Below are 21,516 nucleotides of genomic sequence, written 5' to 3'. Positions count from 1 at the left end.
AAATTTGTTTAGGGGTGGCCAGGTAGCACAGCGAGTAAGAGCACCGGCTCCAGTGTTGGAATGACCTAGAGATCGAATCCTAGGCTCAGACACTTAGCACCCACCCAGAAACACCTGGCCGTGTAACCTTGAGCAAGTTACTTAACCCCAGTTGCTTAGGGGTGGCCAGGTGGCTCAGCGAGTAAGAGCACCGGCTCCAGTGTCGGGATGACCTGGATCAAATCCGGGCTCAGATACTCAGCACCACACCCAGAAATAACTGGCCATGTAACCTTGAGCAGTTACTTAACCCTGATTGCTTTAAAAATAATAATAATAATAAAAGAATCCAAGAAGCGATAATAGAAAGAGAAATCCCATTCCAAATAACTACAAAATACATAAAGCATCTGGATTGATTTACCAAAGCACACAGAAGACTTGTATAGATGCATTTACAAAGTGCTTCCTAAAGAAATAAAGAACAACTTAAATAGCTAGAAGGATATTCAGTACTCATGGCTGGGCTGTGTCAATATAATAATAATAATAATAATAATAATAACATAAAACACTACCAAAGTTCATTAACACTTTTAATACTATATCAATCAAATTACCAAGGGGACACTTTCTAGAACTAATAAGAAAATATCAAATAAGAAAATTCATTTAGGAAAAAAACACCTAGAATATTAAGAGAAATGATGAAAAGAAGTAGGGACAAAGGGGAATAGCACTTCCAGATCTCAAACTATACTATAAAGCAGCAGTTATCAAAACCATCTGGTATTGGTTAAAAAGTAGAGGGGTAGATCAATGGGACAAGTCTGGACAAGGGAGAAGCAGAAACAATGGAATTTAATTACTTTGATGACATAAATTACCTAGGAAACAACTCTTTATTTGATAAAAAGCTGCTGGGGAAAACTGGAGAGCAGTTTGGCAGAAATTAGGCTTAGATCAACACCTTCTACCATATTCCACATTATATTCTAAATGAATATGTGATCTTTATATTAAAGATCAGACTATAAAAAAAAATTGAAAGAAACAGATCATACACCTCTCGTAGTGATAGATAGGAGATATATTCTTAACCAAACCACATTATAGCAGCAATTACAAAAGATAACACAGATTACTTTGATAACATGAAACTGAAAGGCTTCTGCACAGACAAAATTAATGCACCTAGCATAAGAAGGAAGTGGCTGAATGAGAAAAAAGAATCTTGATATCAAATTCTCTGACAAGGGTTTGGTATCCAAGATAGAGAAATTATTAATAACTATATACATGCTTATATGTACATAAACACACACACACATATTCTGTCTTGCTCCAGAGGGCCAAAATAGAATCAATGGGTAGAAGTTACAAAGAGAAAAACTTAGACTTGATGTAAGGAAAATGTCCCCATAATGAAATGGACTACCACTGTAATGCAGTAGTATGTTCCTCCTTATTGGAAGTTTCTAAGCAGAGACTGAATGATTACTTAATCAAGTTTGTTGGAGAATGAGCTTTTTTTTTTCTGGTAAAGGTTGAACTAGAGAACCAGCGAGTTCTCTTCTAAAGCTGGAATTCTGTGAAAATATTAATTTATTCTTGGTAAATAAATGGGCAGCTTAGTGACACAGTGGCTAAATGGTCAGACCTAGAGTCAGGAAGACTCATCTTCCTGAGTTCCAATCTGGCCTCAGACCCTTATTAGCTGTGGGACCCTGAACAAGTCATTTAACCCTGTTTAACTCAATTTCCTCTTCTGTAAAATGAGCTGGAGAAGAACAGCAAACTATTCCAGTATTTTTGCCAAGAAAACCCCAAATGAGATCACAAAGAGTCAGATGTAATTAAAAATGATTAAACAACAAAATTCTTGATAAAAAGCAATGGGTGAAGGGTGCACAACGTTGCATACTCTAGCCACCTAAAAGTTAATGAAGATTTTTGTTGTTATTGAAGGGAAAGTTCCCTTGTGGGGGAGAGAATATTGGAAATTAATTTGCATACCAAACAAAATGCATTAATAATGCTTTTTTTAAGTGAAAGTTAGGCAGATGACAAGCATGCACAATTCAGTATTACAGTCAAACAAATTTTAGCACAAACTTCATGTAACCAGAATTAAGATGTATAAACATTATTTTGCTACATGATAATTTGACATAAATAAGAGCCAGTTTATATAAATGATGGCAATTAGCATTTCTTTTACAGAGCTAAACTAAGCATGTCTAGGGCACACAGTAGGAATGAATGGAGATAAACTGGGTTGGACAGAAAGCTGATTGTGGTTTCTTTTTTTTATTATATAAATTTATTTATTTATTTTTGTTTTCAAATTCATTTCCACAAGATTTTGAGTTACACATTTTCTCCCTGTCTTTCCCCTACCTCTCACCCCAAAGTAGCAGGCCTACTGAATATCCTTCCCCCAATCTGTTCTCTCTTATCTCCTCTCACCTCCCCTCCAACTCTCTTGTAGGGCAAGATGGATTTCTATACCCCAGTGCCTGGGTTGTGGTCTTTCTGAAAGACCCTAAAACCTACAACCTGGCAGGGACTAAGGGAGTCCCCCTTTAAATCTAAGATCATATCACCCAATGGCTAACCTAATGGTTTGTTGACCCAAATACTTCTCCACAAGGATTTGCTCAGAGGGTGGCAGCAAACCTTTCTTTCCTCCCCTAAACGACCTGCAGCCTGTGATAAGTACTTTGTGAGGATATTACTCTGGGGCTAGGATCATTAATCTAGGCAGACTTAGAACTGAATCTGGGTGTCCTGAGCCAAGGCCCAATGAACTAACTAGCTACATAATTCACGTCAGGCAGACCGACCAAGTCACTATCTCTGGCCCACAGATTCCTAATCTCACATGAATGAGTTACATGAAATAATCTACCAACTGTGAGGCAATCATGCTGAAATTTATTTTCATGTATAAAACTAGGCAGTCCTTTTCTAATAATCCATATAATGTGCAGCTTGTTGTTTTTGTTTTTTTGCTTGTTGAAACCTCGTTACTTTGGGGTTTTTTTAGTTTGTTTTTGGTTTTTGCAACTTCAATTTTTTATTCCAACCTTTTTTTTTTTTTGCTTTTTGGAGGGCAATTGGGTTAAATAACTTGCTCAAGGTCACACGGCTAGTTTTTGTATTAAATGTCTGAGGCTGAATTTGAACTCAGATCCTCCTGACTCCAGGGCTGGTGCTCTACTCACTGTGCCACCTAGCTGTCCCTTTTTATTCCAAATTTAAACACCAAAAAAAGTCCATTTACATATAGACAGCAGAATACAAAAAAGAGGCATATCTATGAACCTATGAATCTCCACTTCATGCCCCCCCCTTTTTAAGGCATATAATAAATTCTATGCATTACTCTCCAACTTGTTTTACTTGTCTGTGCCTCCTTCTCTTCTGTGCATTTTTTTAAGTTACATTGCTGCCTCCTCTCCCCCTTCTGGCATCACTGTTAAGCCCCTCCTTATAACTGGGGGGCTTCAGAAAGCATGGCTGGCCCTTCATCTTGGGTCCATCAACTCCTGTAAGGAGACAGGTGGCTGGATTCTTCAACCTATTCTCTCCCTCTGTTTCTAGGGATTTGGGCAGTTTTCACTTATGGTTTTCTTGTCCTCTACATCTTCATATAGTTCTTATGGAAAATCCACTTTTTCAGGGGAATTCACTTTTTCCTTTGTGTCTTTGCATGTAGGAATTGTTGAGGCTGATTTGCGATAAGTGTGTGTGTGTGTGGGGGGGGGGGTGTTTCTTTAATCTACTCCTCTCTCCAGTTTTAGTTCCAGAATTGGAGCTTTGTTCCAAGGCCAATCTCTTGCTCCTATGCTGTGCTTTTGGGTGAGGTGGTCAGCCCTACTTGGCCTTGTTCTAGGTCCCCCAAGTTCTTGTGATGACCTTGATGCTCCTGGAATTTTTCAATTCAGAGGACAAGCTCTTTGGGGTCCTCTCTAGCATCTCAGGAAAGAGTTAAGGACCTCTGAGCCCATCCTCTCTCCCTAATTACCTTGAATTTAACTACTTTGTATTTATTTGTATATATGTTCTTAAAATGTATATAAGTACTTATCTTCTAAATTCCTTGCTAGTATAGCATTTATTCATCATATTTGTGTTCCCCAAAAGGAAGAGCTTAATAAATGCTTACTGCTTGGATGAATTTGTCATTTATCTCAGAGCAATAGAGAGCTATCAAAGCTTAGAGTGGCATGGTCATACACACCTAGTAAGCAGGAAAGCCAGAATTTAAACCCAAACACTTGGCTACAAATCCCATTCTCTCTCCACTAAGATAGGCATGCAAGCGGAAAGGGGGAAACTGTTGGGAGACAGCCAATATTATCAAGGAGGGAGTGAGGAAGACTGGGAAAATGGAGGGACAAAGCAATAGAAAAGAAAGTTGCCATCACCCTCTGGGCTTTAGCCAAAACACAAATACTTCACCCGGGAATGGACTCATATGGAATCAGAAATCGGAATTGGTATTCTCACATTTCCTAAGTAAGGAGAGACTTGTGGGACACTTGAGAAAGAGAGCAGAGAAAAGCTTTTCTCACAAACTCGGCTGACCTGCTTTAAGATAAGGCATCATGGTTGGCACAGAACTAGTGGCTTTTACCTGGTAAACATCGGGCTTTCTCAGGCAACAAGTGCTCATAGGTATTAAATATTCCTGCATTGGAGATCACAATGGGAGAAAAAATGTTCACCAGTCTTTGGTCCTTCTTCACCCTGACACCTACAGAACAGAGGAGACTAGATAAGGTCTAGAAAGTGCAGATGCCTTTGGAGAAGGGAGGGGAAGGCTCCAGGACTTTCCAGGAGCTCTTGGTTCTAGAGCAGAAAAGTCTGAGATCTCCCCCAAACTGCCTCTCCTGGCCTTTTTTCTTTCCCATATCAAAGGGCCCACCCTGTTCTCTTTTAGGCAGTCTGGATCTCTGACAAACTTGTAGAGTAGGGGAAAGTTTTCTGAGTCCCAGCTTATCTGTTCAGTAGCCGCCCTAAGTTCCCCTAGGGATCTAAGTGCTAAGGTCTCTCCTTAATTTCTAACTCTTCATTCCTATTAGTATAAGAAGTATAAATCACTACTAACAGTTTTAAGTATTAGCCTTTCCCAAGGGACCAATTTGCACATTAATAGGTCTCAAAGCTTTAAAGGAATGACTAAAGCTCCAGCAGTAGCACTTCAAACAAATCGGAAGATTTGGGAAGATCTGGGTGGAAATGAAGACTTCCCAGTATGGAACCCCTCCCTAGCCTGTGTGCTGGCATTGATAGAGTTGTGTGACTACCAAGCTGTAGACTCAGGAGACCTGCCCTCGAGTTAACTAGCAGTAGCCAACCACAAGTCCTACCGATAAAAAGTCCAGAATCATGCCAATTTGACTTCCTACAAGAGTGGACCTATGCCTGGGCAGGGCAGCCGGCTAGCTCCAACCTTGGCACAGCTGAAAGGTGCCCCCAGGATGCTACCCTGCCCCATAATCTCCCCAACAGCCCCATCCCCGATGCTACAAATGCACCACTGGAGCCAATTCTTTGCCCTTAGAGTCAACAAGGGCATTTGAGGAGGGAGCTAACAATTCCTTTAATTAACTATTAAAATATTGGTGTGCATTACCTTGAATCTTCCTAAATAAGAATGGAACCGTTTCTGCTTTGAGGGTTATATGGGAAAGAGAGAAAGACATGCTGAATATAGGACACCCTTCTTTGTATCCCCAGCATTTAGCAGGAAGCCTGGCACCTCATAAGCTGATTGACCGTCCACACACCCAGAAAGGTAGGAAGCACCTAAAGAAGGCATGGCAGGGTTAGAGGGGCTTTGTTGAGGTGGGTGTCAAAAGGGTGGCTATCAGCTATTGGGAAGGAGTTTAGGAAGGTAAACTTTATGTCACAATTTTGCTTGAAGCTAATCCTCTTCCATTCTGACTAAGACCTTGCTTAGAAACTTACTGCCTTCCCACAGACCTTAAAAAAGATGATGCATTGGGGAGCCATGCCCACCTCTCCCCGCCACTCCCTCAGCCCTTCCCAATCTGGTTTACACTCCCCTCACCCCTTCAGTGGCCATCTCCTAGTTCTGTAAAGATGTTGCAGGTCTTTTGTCCTTACCCTTGATTCTTCCAACACTGCCAGAGCTGCCTCCCTATAACAGACCCCTCCCTTGGCCTCCTTCATGCTGCACTCTGCTGACACTCTTCCCCTCTGGCACTGCCTCCCCTTCCTCCTCCCACTCCTAACTTTGGACAAGTTCCCAGGGTTCCAGCCTTACCCTCTGTCTTTTTTCCTCTTGGTGAAGTCAGCTACTTCTAATGTTTCAATCATCATTTCCAGGAAAATTACTTTCTAATCAGTATGTCTAGCCCCCATTTCTCTTGAGCCCATGATCTTGTTTATTTGTCTAAAATTCAACATGACCAAGTGCAGACACATCCTCCTTCAACACTTCCTCTTCTTCCTCCCCAAATCTGCCCCTAAATGCCTTGTTTTGGTTAATAGCACCAAGAGTCATTTTCTTACCCAGGCCTGAAAAACCACTGTACTCTATGCCTCATCTCTCCTCCTTGAGCCCCTGCACCAAATCCAGTCAATGTTCAGTCCAGGAGGCAGCCAGAACCAGCTGTTCTCCCTCTTTCTCCCTCCAGTCCTTGATATTGCTATCAGAAACAGCTTCCTAAGGTCTACAGCTCTGATTGGAACTTCCCTATTCAGAAGTCTTCAGTGATCTTCTATAGCTTACAGAAAAAATCTGAACTCTCAAGTTTGAAAGTAAAAACTCTTAACAAGCTAGACCCAATTTACCTTTCCAGGTTGCTATTACTGATAGGGTGCTTGGGTGCCTGTGCTTGAACCCCAGTTTGTGGAATCACATCTCTCCCTAGCCTCAGAGCTTCTCCCCACGACAGTACTCTGACTAGCAACCATTCAAGATCAATCCCCAGCCAAATGTTTATCTTCCCCTGGTTCAATAACAAGCTGCATCTATGAATCCTTCACTAGATTATCTGTAAGTAACTCCCAAGTTCATTATATACAGCCTGAATCCCTTGTTATGTATGCCTCAGACTTGGGACATATGTATACTCCCAACATCCATCTTGTCAAACATGACACTGATGGGTGGCTGTTTGGTCAGCCCTGACCGCTAGCTGACTTAGTGAGGTCTCAAGCCTAAAGCCACACATCCATGCAACCCCCCCTTAGGCTACTTCCCAGTAAATTCTGGGCAATATGCCTGTGTTGGAGATATTAAAAGTGCATGTTCCTTTAAGCACCGACCACTCCTTAACTCCTCCCTAATCCTGCCCTGACTCACCTAGTGAGCATAATTGGCACAGGTTCTACTATAGATTATCCTATATAAACTTTAACTGTGTTCCTCTAAGGTTGCAGGTTTCCTAAGAACTCTTGCCTGCTGTACAGTGTAACAATAAGTCTTTGCCGCCTTGACTCAGAGAATGCTTGAGTCTGTGAATTCATTCCAGACTGCTTTCCAGGGATTCTGGTTATCGGGGTTCCTGGACTCCCTGAACTCCCTGACCCCCCAGTGATTACCACTGTCACCAATGCTGCTATGGCGGCTTCATGTACTGAGGTTCATCTTAGATAACAATAGCTAAACTTTATCGAGTGCTTCAAGGCTTGCCAAGCGCAGACCTCAGTGTTACCTCAATCCATCCTCACGACAGCTCTGGGAGGGAGGCGTGATTGGAAACTGAGGTATAGAAGGTTAAGTTATGGAGCACATATTTGATACATATCTCAGCTGGAATTCAAACTCAGGTCTCCCTGACTTAGTTCCCTGAACACAGGGGACATGTTCCTGCCTTTGCTTACACAGCTCCCTGAAACACTGTCTCCACATCCCCTGCTCCCAATACCTGTTTGCCCCAGACTTCTGTTAAGTCTGTTAAGATGGCATCTCACACATTGCATCTTACATTATGATTATTTGTCTTTGCCTACAGACTCCTGACACCCAGTGGCTCCCTTTGACTCATTTCTGTGTCTGACACAGTGCCATTCCTAGCTCAACTCTGCTCACCTTCGACGTTCAAAATCAACTGGACATATGAGTGCCTGAATGTTCTTTCATGTCTCCTAGATGAGACTACAGCCCCCGACTACCACTCTGGAAGAGCTTTCAAGATAGGGGAGTCAGCTATGCTCAATATCTTATTCGCTCTACCCTAAGTACTTTTTCCTTTTTAAATTTCCCTTGGCCTGTCCCACCCCCCAATTCAAACAAAGTAGAAAAGGGGACCTGGGACCCCCAGCTCACCACAGGCTCTTCCAGCTGAATCCAGCAGCACACTTTCTACTGTTGCACTGGTGAGGACTGTACCCCCAGTCTGCTGAATTACAGGAATAATGTGAAAAGCGATTTCACTGGAACCGCCCCGAGGGTAAAATGCCCCTTCCAGGAAGTGATTGATTAGTAAAGCATGCATAGAGAAGCTGGCATTCTTTGGGATCACACCTAAAAGAAGGAGGAGAGAAAATTGAATACTTGGCCAAACCCTCTCCATCCAGCCTGGGACAGTAATCCCTTCTGGAGTCAGTAGATGTGGAATGTACCAGAGGGCCTGGATCTTCTCTTCCCTAGGACTCCATGGTGTAGTCTGGGGCCTGGGAACCAATCCAACCATGGCCTTTTGTTGATCTCTGGGGCAGTAGGTGAGTACCCCCTCTCAGAACTGTAATGGTACCATATCTGAAGAGAGCAGCTAATTCTGGTTAACCAAGAACATGGAGTGGAGAAGACTCCTCCAGGGTCAGCTGATATGTTCACTGCCTTCCAAAGGGCTCAGATCTAAATCTCATTGTTTATGTTCAGCAAAGCAAGAAGAAGCCAAGAGACCAGCAGTCACCCTCCCCTTCCCACCCGGCTGCTCCCTTTACCCACAGTATCCCCAGAGCCCCAGGTCCATACCATAGGTGGGATAGATGTAGCTGAGCACAGCTTTGAGGTCTGGGGAGGCAGGCAACTGGTTGAGCACGTCCGCTAAGCTCTGGGTGGCTGCTCTCATGAAAGGGGAGAAAAAGGCCAGCAGCCCCCACCTGTCCAGCAGCCTCACCATGGGCAAAGGGATGAGCTTCAGTAGGGCTATATGAAGTGTTCCTTTTGCTACCTCCTGGGGAAAGAAAAAAGCCCAGAGAGAAAAAAGTTTCTGCATCCCTGCCCCTGCCAGCCCCAATTGCTGAGGCCCCAGTGACAAGGGGTCTCCTCCAAATGAAAAAGAGTGTCCTTCCCAAGCATTTCTTAGAAAGATCTTCATTTTAAATATTTCACTCACAAATCTTTTGACTCATAAATCCTTAACTTAGTAAAAGCCAATGCTGGTGAATACATTGACCTGGGTCCTGCCCTTCTCTACTCAAGGTAAAACTGGGGAGCGGGGGATATTTGCTTTAGGGTTTTTCCACTACAACTTGGGGTTCCTTTTCCTGTTCATGGACTCTACCCACTCTGTCCAGTGCCCTCAAGCTGTGCCCCCTCCCACTCTGCCCATAGATGGCTCATTCTTCACAGCAGTGTTCAATGCCTCCAGTCTGGACTGAGCCCTCTTTCCCTCCATCAAATCTCCTTTCTTTAAGACCCTGTGAGGTGACAGGAGCTAATCTAATAAACTAGAGCCTACTAAGGTTTTATTAGGTGCTAAAGATTTAATTGCCTACCTCTGCCAGATTGTGTCTTAGTCTCTTCATTGGAGCCCTCAGTGCTTATAAAGGAGGAAATCCTTGAGGCCATGGCATGGGAGTGCCAGGCAAACCTCCAGAGTCCTGATGAGAAGCAGGTGGGCCAGGACTCTTGTCCCTCCCCAATCTCCACTCTCCCAGGTCAGTGTTGGCCCTTCCTGGGGGGAGGAGCCTCCCAGGTCAGCCCAGTCTTACTTACCTTCACCATCTTCATGTACTTGTCAATGGCAGCTTCTTCATGAGGAAACTTTTCCTTGAGACCCTGAACATAGGCTTTCTCCCCAGAGTACATGGGGAACTCCCTTCTGCCATTGGGTCCCTCCAGCACCACAATGTCAAATGGGGAGCCCAGGTAAGCCCAGTCCAGCTGCCCTTCCGAGATCTGGTCCAGGAAGAAGCGACAAAAGCTGCTCTTTTTCAGCTGCCCAGCGTAGTGGATTCCTGTCAAACAGTAGCAGGGAAGGTACCCCCTCAGGAGGTAGAAAAAGGAAACTAAGTCACATGAAAATGCCTAGAAATCTACAAATCTCCTTCACACAGAGCCCTCTGTCAAGAGGGTGGCAGAGGAAAAACCGATTTCTGTGGTGGCACTGGTCACTTCCCCTGCTCTAGGCAAAATTTTCACCAATTTTGAACACCCAAACTCACTTTACCTGTGTCAAACTCCAGGCCATCCTGGCCAAAGGTGTGGCAACGTCCTCCCGCAGTAGCGTGCTGCTCCAACACCAGGACCCGTTTCCCTGCTTTAGCTAAGATGGCGGCTACTGCCAAGCCCCCAATGCCGCTCCCAATCACCACTGCATCCAGCTGGTCTGGCACTTGGGCATCCGAGAAAGCTGCAACCCGAGAGAGGGAGAGAGGGCGTCAACTGCTCAGAAAGTGCCAAGAAAGGAGGATGTGGGACAAGGGACCTAGGGGACCAGAGCACTGGAAAAACCATTAGTCCAGTACGGGTTATGTCTCAGAGGCTATGGCAGGAGGGTGAGGTGTGTAATCTGAACTGGTGTCGTCCAATCCAATGTACATTTTTCCTACCTGCTCAGCTGCACCTGAATGGTACCAAGGTGAGCCTAGAGCTTGGAGCCCAAACAATAGTAACAGGATGAGGAACTGTGGACGGTAGTAGCAGAGAGAAAGAAGGTTTATGTGCGTCTGCTCTGGGACCACCTGGACAAAAAGAAGGTACACCGGCAGAGAAGGAGGCTCTCAGCTGTCTCGGTCTCTGACAGAAATGCTCCAGCCTTCCCTGTTGGGTCATTCCCCAACATCCTTCTCCAGGAGAAACAACACCAGGGAGATGAATAAGGCTTTGCAGTGAGGACGTAAGATCCCTAGGGCAAAGTTGGTCATGGTATCCTTGTGAATCTTTGGCGATTGTCGGTCAAGAAGAATCTATTGAGTACCTACTGTGTGCCAGGCACTGTGCTAAGCACTGGGCCTACAGAGAAAGGCAAAAACAGCCCCTGTCCTCAAGGAGCTCACAGTCTAATGAGGGGCACAATGTGAAAACAACCATGAACAGGTGAGTGTGTGCATGCCATGTGTGCGTGTGTGCGTGTGCATGTGTGTGCATGTGTGTGCATGTGTGTGTGTGTGAAATAATCAACAGAGGAGAGGCACCAGAATTGAGGGATTGGGAAAAGCTTCTTGTAGAAGGTGATTTTAGCTGGGACTTGATGGAGGTCACAGAAGTCAGGAGGCAGAGATGAGGAAGGAAAGCATTTCAGGGGCAGGAGTCAGTCAGTGAAAATGCCCAGAGTCTGGAGATGAAGTGTCTTAGTGTCTCCTGGGAGGAAATGCCAGGAGGCCACTGTCATTGGGTCAGATAGTACATGATGGGAGTCAAGGTATGAGAAGACTAGAAAAGAGGGGGAGGGCATGAAGGGTTTTGAATACCAAACAGGATTTTATATTTGATCCTGGAGGTGACAGGGAGCCACTGGGGTTTTGTGAATGGGGGAGTGGGGACATGTGTGGTCAGATCTGCACTTTAGAAAGATTGACAATGGCTGTGTGGAAGTGTAGCAGTAAGCACCCTAGCATACCCAGGATGGCTTAGGTTCTTAGATCTGCTTTTCTAAAGGAAAGCAACTCAAAATGGGTTAACAATCATACTTTAATCAAACATATATTACTTACCTAGTTCAGGGGAAAAAGTCAGCACCCTGAACTTCAGAGAATACGAACAGATGTTAAAAGAAGACAAAAAAAAATGCACACAGAGAAACAGACCAGCAGAAAGGGCTTCCAGCTGTCTGACCAGAGAGTTACCAGAGAGGGAACCACCAACATCTGGGTTTTCAAAACCAGGAGGGCTCAACAGCTGCCCAGAGTCTCATCTGGCCAAATTACACAACTCTTCCCAAAGTGAGCCCCAAAGCAAAATCTCACATCAGGGTATATATGGCCTTCTCCTGGGTCAGAGAATGTCACAACCTCTTGACTCGCTGCCCAATCACAAAGTAACAAGGTATGGGCATTCCTGAAAAACAAGCCTCCCACCACAGACTCCATGTGACCACATTCAGCCTATTAGGAGGGCAGAGAATATTTTCAAATCAGGGAAGGTTCTCAGATTCACTTAAGCCTATTAAAGGGTCGGGGGCAGGGAAAATCTTCAGATTCCCATTAGAATTACAGGAAGACTGATTGGAATGAGGAGAGATAGGTAGAACTGCCAGTAAGCAGGCAATTTCCGTAGTCTAGAGGTGAGGAGATGAGAGGGTACATTAGAGGGATATTGGTGTTAGAGTAGAGAATGGGACACATAAAAAGAAATGTGAAGAAGGTAGAAACAACAGGCCTTAGTAGAAGTAGTAGAGACTTCATCCATAGCAGATAACGTTGTTGTACCTGGCCCCATTCTTTCCCCTCCCCCAACCTCAGCTCTCCCTCATGAAAGTGAGCAGACTGGCAGGTTTAGCTCTGCCTTCCCCAGTCAGCTTTCCTTCATGGAGGTGGGTGGGCTGCCAGGTTTAGCCACACTTAGGCGACTTGGAGCTGGCGGGAATTTCAAGGTGTGTACTGACCAATCACTGATTTTGGCCTCTGCAAGTTCCTGCTCATGTAATACCTAACCCCGGGCCGAGTGGTGTCCCTTTAAAAGCTGAGGCTTTACCTGAGATCCCTGCTGTACAATTTGGGAGGTATCCCATCAGCCCGCCATGTGGTCTGATCAGCCGACATGGCGCAAAATACAGGGTTCAATTCTGAATTGTTACTTGGGTCTTGCTCATGTTTTCTGGATACAACAACATCAGTCATGGCACACAGAACCTTCAGGTTTAGAGCAGGAACTAATAGATTTGAAGCTTCTAGCCTAATGGGATTCCAGATATGCTTGGTGCCTTTTGGCAGTGTTACTGGGAAATGTCTTATAAATTTGCTTCTTAGAAATGAAGTTGATGTTTATATAGCATTTTGCACCTAACATCCATTATCTTGGTTGATCCGCAAAGTATCAAAAGTACTAATGGCCCTGTTTACAAATGAGGGAACAAAGGGTTAGAGAAGTTAAATGACTTAGAGTTACATTAGGAATAAGTGTCAGGCAGGATTCAAATCACATCTCGACTCCAAAGTCAATGTCACTACACCAAACACGCATTATAGGAGTTGGAGTTGAAAGCTACCTTAGTATTTGGAGTCTAGATGGAATCCGTTTTATTTTGGTAACTATATTTCATTATGTTTCCCTTGTAGCCCTTTGTATTTTACTTTATTCATTTAAAAAACATTACTTGTAGGAGAGGATTCTGGGTCTTGGTGGAGTAGGTCAGAAAATTCCGAGCTCTCAAGATTTTCCCTCATAAAAGAGACAAAATCGTACCTTAGGGTGAACAAAGTACAGGTAAAAATACTTAAGAATAGGGGCACAACAGGGGTCTTCCTGGGACAATTAGAGAAGATCAGAAGAAAAATCCCAGGACAAGGTTTGGTCCCAGTGAAGGGTAGATACCTCCAAGCTAGGGTCTGCTTTAACAACAAGTGGCAAGCTGCTTAAACCACAAGTGACAAACCCTGGGGTTAGTTGGTTTGAGAGGCTGCCTCTGCCCTAGCCACAGGAAATTTTACCCCTGGGATAGGGAGTGGAGTTGGGTGTCTGAGCCCAAGAAGGTTGAGGGAATCTTTGCTGACAAGGAATGCCAGACCCAGCTGTGCTGTGAAGAATGGCTGATAATGTAAGAAGGGATTATTATGGTATCTTGTTTTGCTACCACAGATAATCTTGAGAAATAGTAAAGCTCCCAGATGGATGGGAATTTGTGATAAGCATTCATATCCTGTTTTGCAGGGACAGTGGTTGTACACATCCTGACTGGAAAGGTTGGGACATGACAAACAGCTCATGCCCCTGTCACAAGTGTCTTCACTACTGGGCCTGTTCAACTAACCTCATTAAAATAACTTACACGCCCAAAGGCAGAGATTCTGCCATTTTCTAATCATGGGATATATGATCTGGAAGGGGGAACATGTTAAGGAGGGCATGTAGTAAGTAGGTACAGTACAGTAGTGTGTAAGGAAGAGTTGCAACCTGGAGGAGTCTGAACCAATCCTGACTGAGGGGAGGAGTCAGAATACACTAATAATATGTAAGCTTACTCTTGCTTCCTAGTGTTCTTGGGTGTTCCCAGTGAGCACCACACCCGCTTCTTCAAGAGAAGAAGAATAAACACCTTCTTCTGCCCACTCTGTTTCTGAGTTCTTTCACTGAGAATGGGAGGAGGAGGGGACAAGGGAGGGATCTTTGGAGGACAGGGTGAAGGAATAGGTAAAAGGGGGATAGAGAAGGGTGTTTAGATTTATGGGAATGGGAGGATGGGGGAAGGATCTTTCGAGGGGGGTAGGCAAGTAATAGGACCGCACGGTAGTGGGTACAAGTAAAGTATAGGAGGCAGGAGGGAGATAAAACAAGAGATATGCACGAACATAAAAACAAAGATGAGGAATAGAATTTGTTTGGAAAAGTACATGTCCATATATGTACATATATATATATTTATAGTGTGTATGTTTATATCTATAGCTATAGAGAAACATATCTAAACTTAATTGTAGCCTTCTGGGCAGGGCAGGGGAGGGAGGGAAAAAAAGAACAAAGTTAAAAAGTGCACAGCAGAGAACAAAAGAAAACTTACAAGGAAGCAAAGAAACGATGGACAATTCTCAACAGTGTATCGTATAGGCTTTCTCGAAATGAAAATTTATTGTTACATATTTTGAATCGTCTCTTATGTTCTCCTATGCACATGACAGCTTTTTTTCTCTTTCTTACTTCGTATTTAAGTTCCAATATTTAAGTTTGTGATGTTTTTGTTTCTTGTCTCTATTTTGTATTTTTGTTCTGGGGTTTGAGTCTAAAATAAAATTTAAAAAAAGAAAATAATTTCTCAGCTAAAAAACAAAACAAGCAAAAAACCCCATCTTTGAGAAAGGGTCCATAAGCTTCACTAGATTGCCAAAAGGACCCAGGACACACAAAAGATTTAAAGTCAGGTATTCTAATTCCAAATCCAGTATATTTCCGTAGACTCATCAGAGTGGAAAGCACCTTGGAAATCACCTACTCCAGCCCTCTCTGAGCTGAAACCTTGTATAAATGGAGCTAAATTCCTCCAAGAAATAATAGGTCTCTCCTTCTCAACTGTGCTAAACCAGTTCAAAGTTCAAAGTCTAGAGTTTGAGACCAGAAGATAACCCAGAAATGGGTATGTAAGTAAGGGGGATTTTGTTATTCTTTTTAGATTGTACTTCAAGCATCCATGGCCGTGGCAATCTCTAGTTTCCAGGTATTATATAATAATTCCCAGAATAGCTCCAAGGATCCCTCCTAGAATCATAGTGGTAGGCAGTCCTACTGCAGCTTCGAAGTGAGATAAAGTGATACTACACTTGTACTGAAAGACAATATTGCTAAAGTTAACCTGTGAGGTTATTGCTGGCAATATGCCTTCTTTTTCTGTTGCTCTATAAAGCAAGTGGGCATGGTTAGTGAGTGGAGAACCCATAGGAGAATATGACAGTGTAACACTGTGTGTGTGTTGATCAGCCCCCATCAAGGCTTTAAGGGAATCAGTGTTTGCTGAAATCCCATTGAAGCTTCAGGGATTCCCTAGGAATTGTAGCTCTTACTCTGTTCTCACTGGCCCCTTCGAGAAGGGCCATTAGAGAATGTTCTAGAGTTGGTGCTTCCATTATCAGCAAACCCTCTCGAGAAGACTAGACTAGAATAAAGTAAGTAAGATTATTAACCTCTCTGAAACTGTCTTCCTGTCCTTTCTGTCTGACCAGATCAAGAGTGAACCTGTTAGAGGTTGGAGTCCAAAAACTCCAGTGCTTCTTGTGTGTTGTTTGTGAAACAGGGTAAGAGAGAAAAGGTCACAGAAAGGTTAATGAGGACATAAGAAGAGGGAGTGAGGAGCAGAAATAGCATTAGACTGAGTCCCAACATCCAGTTTCAACCTTTGGATCCAATACTTACTACTAGAATGCCTAAAGGCAATCTTTTCTCTGAGTCACATTTCTTCATAAAATAGGAATAAAAATATTTCTGTGTTTGAGGAAGGAAAGCTCAGCCTTATGTAATTGTCAGCTACTAGGGTTATTCCTTCCTGAGAAGGTTTCAGGGACTTATTAAATTTGATTCCAAATGCCTCGGTGGAATAGGTGGGTTCTTGAAGTCCAGAAGAGGAGCCCAAGATCTCTGCCATTCCTGCCACACTGGGATACAAGACTGGTGACAAACTCCAGATCTATCATCCAGTAACTACAAAACCAAGGCCAGAGAGATTTATCAGAAGGTATGGTGGTGAAGATTTTGGCCAGAACATCTCTCAAAGACCCTTTACTAGGGGAGCTGCAAAGTATGTGGGTAGAGGGAGTGCCCATAGAAAATCAATCAATCAATATTTATTAAGCACCTACTATGTGCCAGGCACTGTGCCAAGCACTAGGGATACAAAAAGAAACAAAAGATAATCCTGCTTTTAAGGAGCTTACGATCTAATGATGGAGATAACATGCAACCAAATATGTACAAAGCAAGCTGTACAAATATGTACAAAGCAAGATAAATAGGAAATAATTAACCGAGAAAAAGCATTGGAATTAAGAGGGGTTGGGGAAGGATTCCTGTAGATGATGGGATTTTAGTCGGGAATTAAAGGAAGCCAGGGAGGTCAGTAGTTGGAGGAAGGAGAATGTTCTAGGCCTAGGGACAGCCGAGAGAAAACCAGGGAGATGCAGCATCTTGTTAGTGGAATAGCCAGGAGGCCAGTGTTACTGGATCAAAGACCACAGGCCAGAGGTGAGCTGTAAGAAGACTGGGAAGTTTATGAAGGGCTTTGAATGCCAAAAAGAGGATTTTGTGCTAGATACTGGGGGCAATAGGGAGTCACTGGAGCTTACTGAGTAAAGGGGTAACATAGTCAGACCTGTGCTTTAGGAAATGACTTTGGTGGCTGAGTGGAGGATGGACCTAATGTAATCAAGGTGATGATGTGATAAGAGTCTGCACCTGGGTGGAGACAATGTCAGAGGAGAGTAGTGGGTCCACTGGAGCGATTCTGCAAAAGTGAAATTGACAAAGTTTGGTGACAGCTTGGTAGGGAGGAAGGAGTTGAAGATGTCACCTAGGTGTTGAGCCTGAGTGACTGAGAGGATGGTGTTGCCTTCTACAGTAATTGGAGAGATGGTGGGGGGACGGGAGAGGAATTAGGGGGAAAGACAATGAGTTTGGTTTTGAGTTTAAGATGTTCACTGGACATCAAGAACAAGATGTTTGAAAAGCAACTGGAGGTGCAAGATTGAAGGCCAGCAGAGAGTTTGTGGCAGGATAGGAAGATTTGAGTCTTCAGCAGAGAAATGGTAATTAAATCCATGGGAGCTGATGAGATTCCCAAGTGAAGGAAGAGAAGAGAGGAGGGCACAGGACAGAACCCTGTGGGACATCTACATTTAGGGGCATGATCTGGATGAGAAAACAGCAAAGGAGACAGAGAAGAAGCAGTTAGAGGGGTAGGAGGAAAACGGGGGTGGAGGGAGGGAGTCCTAAAAACCTAGAGAGAGGAGGCTATCAAGAAGGAGAGGTTGATCAACGGTGCCAAAGGCTGCAGATAGATCAAGGAGAATGAGGAGTGAGAAAAGGCCATTGCTGTCTCTGAAATATTACTGTTATTAAAGTGATGCCCAGGTGATAAAGGTCAGTATTGCTCAGCTGTGGGACATTTATATGCCACTGACCTTTGCCCTTTCTGTGTTTCTTCCTTCTTAGTCCTAGGGTGCACAACCAGAAAAATTATGGAATCTCCCAGCTGGAGGGCAAACCAAAGGCCATCTACTCCAATTCCTGATGAACAATAAACTGTTCTACTGCATCAATCAATGCTTTGGAGACTTCCAATGAAGGGGAGGCCAAGGTCTCCTCAGGAAGGCAATCCTACTTAGGAATGGCTTGAGTTGTAAGGGAGCCAACCTAGAAGCTGCCTCTCTTAAACTTCATATCTATCACCCCTAGGTCTAACCATTGATGCCAAGCAGGGCAAGGCAAACCCCTTTTAGCCTTTCACATACTTGAAACCAGTGATCATCCATGTCAGTTACAAAGGACTCAGGATGAACATTCCAGAGAGAAAACTGATAAGACTCTGCAGAGTGAAGTACATTGTTTTTCTTTTTCTTTGCAACATGGCTAATTTGGAAATGTTTTGCATGACTTCACACGTATAATGGGCATCATAGTTTGCCTTCTCAATGGGTGGAGAAGGGATTGGAAGGAGAGAATTTGGAACCCAAAAAAAATGTCAATGAATCATTAAAATAAATAAATAATGTCCAAGTCAGAACTTTTGGGGATTGTGTTCTCCCTGAGTCTTCTCTTCTCCAAAGATAAACAGCTCCATTTCCTTCAGCAGCTTCATGAATGCCCTGTTCCAGTCCTAGCCCCTACTGTTTGCTCACTTCTAAACCAACCCCAATATGTTAGCATCCTTCCTAAAATGGAGGCCCTCTTCCTCCTCCATCGAACTGAACAGAACATTATAGACATAGATAGAGGGCAGAGGAAGGAGCGATAGAGAAGTGGGGAGGAGAAGGAGGGGGAGAGAGACATGAAGAGAGAGAGAGAGAGAGAGAGAGAAGACAGTCTATTAATAAGCATTTATTAAGTATCTACTATATGCCAGGCATTGTGACACCTAGCTACAGGTTCCAAGAAAGGCAAGAACAAGACCCGCCCCCAAGGAGCTCACAGTCCAATGGGAGACACACACAGCGGGCAAAACAAAAAACTTTATACAGACAAGATGTGGGCAGAGGAGATTGTGGGTAATCTGAAGGGGAAAGAAGGCATTCTATTCGGGGAGCACTTTTATGGAAAACAGGCTGCGATGATACTAGTGATGATATTGTTCATCATAATAACAGTTACACTATTATTGTAGGTACCACAGGTTCACTGGCTGAGGATCCTGTAGGATCTGATACCCCGCTGGCGCTGTCAGGGTAAGGGGCCACGGCCCTCCCCCTTGTTTCAGACCCTTTCTGCCCTCCCTCACTGTGTGCTGCAGCTTTCTGCGGTCTGAGTGGGCACTCAGTAAATGCTGATTGGATACTTTGTTGCTGTTCTCCCACAAATCCTCTAAATTACGACAGCATTTTACAAGGAAGGAAACTGAGGCTTGGGGAAGGGATCTCAGGGAATGCATCTCTCTGGACTCCAGAAGCCAAGCTCTGGTTCCCCACCCCGCTGCCTTCTCCCCTTCCCCCCACCCCCCAAGCATTAACACCTTGTTTACCCTGTTCCTCAACAGCTTAAGTGGGCGCTAAGTAAATGCTTGTTTGATTGGATTGGATGCTTTGTTCTGTTCTCGAGTAAACTTTACAAATTACCATGGCATTTTCCAGGTAAAGAAACTGAGGCTCAGGGAAGAGATTCGAACCTCCGGCTCTCTGGACTCCAGAAGCTAGCTGCGTTCTGGTCTCTATTCCTGCCTGCACCCGCTCTCCTCCCCCTCCGGCCCCAGGCTCACCTTGCTGGAGGACCCTCCTCCGGGCCTCCTGGTCAGTCACCAGCGCCAGCGGCGGCCTCCTCGCGTCCTCCGCGAAGGGGTTCGGGCCATCCCAGCGGCGGCCCAGGACGAGCCTCCGGACCGTAGCCATTAGCAGCAGAAGGCCAGTCGCCAGCACCAGCGCCGCCCACAGCCACATCGTGCTGGCTGCCTCCGGCTGCTGCAGCGTTGCTGCCCCAGGAATGGAGGCAATGGTCTGCCGGCCCGGGTTAGGAAGGGCTCCGGACATCTGGCCGCCCCTAGCTTATGCTGAGAACAGCCAAGGAGGACGGGCAGCGGCAAGCCAAGCACCCCCGAGCTAGGAGAGGTGAGACGGGGACCAGTAACAAGTGGCAGAGACCAAGCAAGACTAGGAGAAAAGACACTGACCTTAGGGGAGAAGAGATTGCCAGGCGCAAGTCCTGAGAGCTCAGGAAGTAAATGAACTGGGAGGGCCGGGTGAAGGATGAGGGGAGGACACTGAGGGGGAGGTGCCCAATCGGCGGTTGGCAAGGCAGGACTGGTGTACTAGAGAGAGGTCAGGGCTAGCGAGCCCCGGCAGAGATAAAACTGAACCCTTGGGACCTGACGAAATTCTCAAGAGAGAAGATGGAAAGTAGAGGACCCAAGACGGAGCGGGGAAGGGGTGATGAGCTAGCAACTTAGAAGGAGCACTTAGTAGGACTAGCGCCGGGACGGAGCAGCGTCACTGCCCTGAGTATCTGGGCTGGGGGAGCAGGGGTCAAGCAGAGAGCTGGGAGGGTTACTGAGAACAAAAAGGTGTAGGGAGGGAGATGATTCTACCTGAGGGCAGGGAATGGGGCTGAGATGCAAACCGTGAGCTCCCACTGAAGCCTTTCCCGATCCCCGCCCCACTCTCTCTCCCCGCAAATATCACCTATATACTTATCCCAGTTCCTGTCATTTTTCAGGCCCCCCAAATATAAAATCCTCCAGGACAAAGACTGTTTGGTCTCAGTATCCCTCCAGGCTAGCACACTTTCTTAGTCGAATACGTAATCAACTAATAAGGCTTGCTGAACTGGAAACTGGTAGATTAATTACAGCAACAAGCCCTAGGTTGGGGGCGGTAGCAGAAGCAGGTATATATGTGAATGGGGCTAACCTCAAAAGAGAAAAGGCTGCTGTATGATGTCTAATGATAGCAGGAAAACCTAGAAGTGAGTGAAAGTGGGGGAAAAGTGGTAGGAAACTGCCATTGGCTGTGTGTGTGTGTTCCCTGATGCCCTTGTAAACATGGGGTTTAGCTTGTTCAGTTGTGTCCAACTCTTCATGACCCTATTTGAGGTTTTCTTGGAAAAGATACTGGAATGGTTTTCTATTTCCTCTTCCAGCTCATTTTACAGATGAAGAAACTAAGGCAAACATGGTTAAGTGACTTGTCCAGGTTCACACAGCTAGTACTTTCCATTTGTAATTTTGCAGTTCCTTTCCAAATCTTCTGTGGTGCACTTGATACTTGGAATTAAACAGCATAGTGTTAAATTCCAGATCAGCATGAGGCTGAATAACTCACTGTCCCATGTCATCACCTTAGGGTACCATTCACAGCAAATATATCCCAACAACATATGCAAACAGACAATGCATGATGCAAAGCCTCACGTGATGGGCTTCTTCAGTGACTCGAAGTCTAGGTTTCATGGTTACATGCACATATGACACCAGTTACTATATATTCATAAACCAGAAGCAAGTATTTAAAGAAGAGATATAATAGTAGGTAGGTCAGCTAACTAGC

General features: G+C 44.7%; 1 protein-coding gene across 1 annotated transcript in view; it reads right to left on the bottom strand.

Moving 5' to 3' along the window:
* The window catches only part of RETSAT (retinol saturase), a 44,705-nt gene extending 24,469 nt beyond the window's left edge, over positions 1 to 20,236 (bottom strand). The window contains exons 1-6 of the mRNA XM_069065755.1: positions 19,737 to 20,236; positions 10,359 to 10,541; positions 9,905 to 10,146; positions 8,939 to 9,140; positions 8,288 to 8,485; positions 4,622 to 4,741 (exon numbers count right to left, since the gene is read on the bottom strand). Coding sequence (XP_068921856.1) covers positions 4,622 to 4,741; positions 8,288 to 8,485; positions 8,939 to 9,140; positions 9,905 to 10,146; positions 10,359 to 10,541; positions 19,737 to 20,004 — 1,213 coding nt within the window. The 5' untranslated portion in view covers positions 20,005 to 20,236. The remainder of the gene's footprint in view (positions 1 to 4,621; positions 4,742 to 8,287; positions 8,486 to 8,938; positions 9,141 to 9,904; positions 10,147 to 10,358; positions 10,542 to 19,736) is intronic.
* Positions 20,237 to 21,516: the final 1,280 nt, after the last annotated feature.

Source organism: Petaurus breviceps, unplaced genomic scaffold (genome assembly GCF_028583685.1).
Source record: "Petaurus breviceps papuanus isolate PSGF00001 unplaced genomic scaffold, PetGlider_PUasm1.0 139, whole genome shotgun sequence".
Classification (NCBI taxonomy): Eukaryota; Metazoa; Chordata; class Mammalia; order Diprotodontia; family Petauridae; genus Petaurus; species Petaurus breviceps.
The sequence above is the reverse complement of the archived record's forward strand: the minus strand, read 5'-3'. Positions and strand labels throughout refer to the sequence as shown.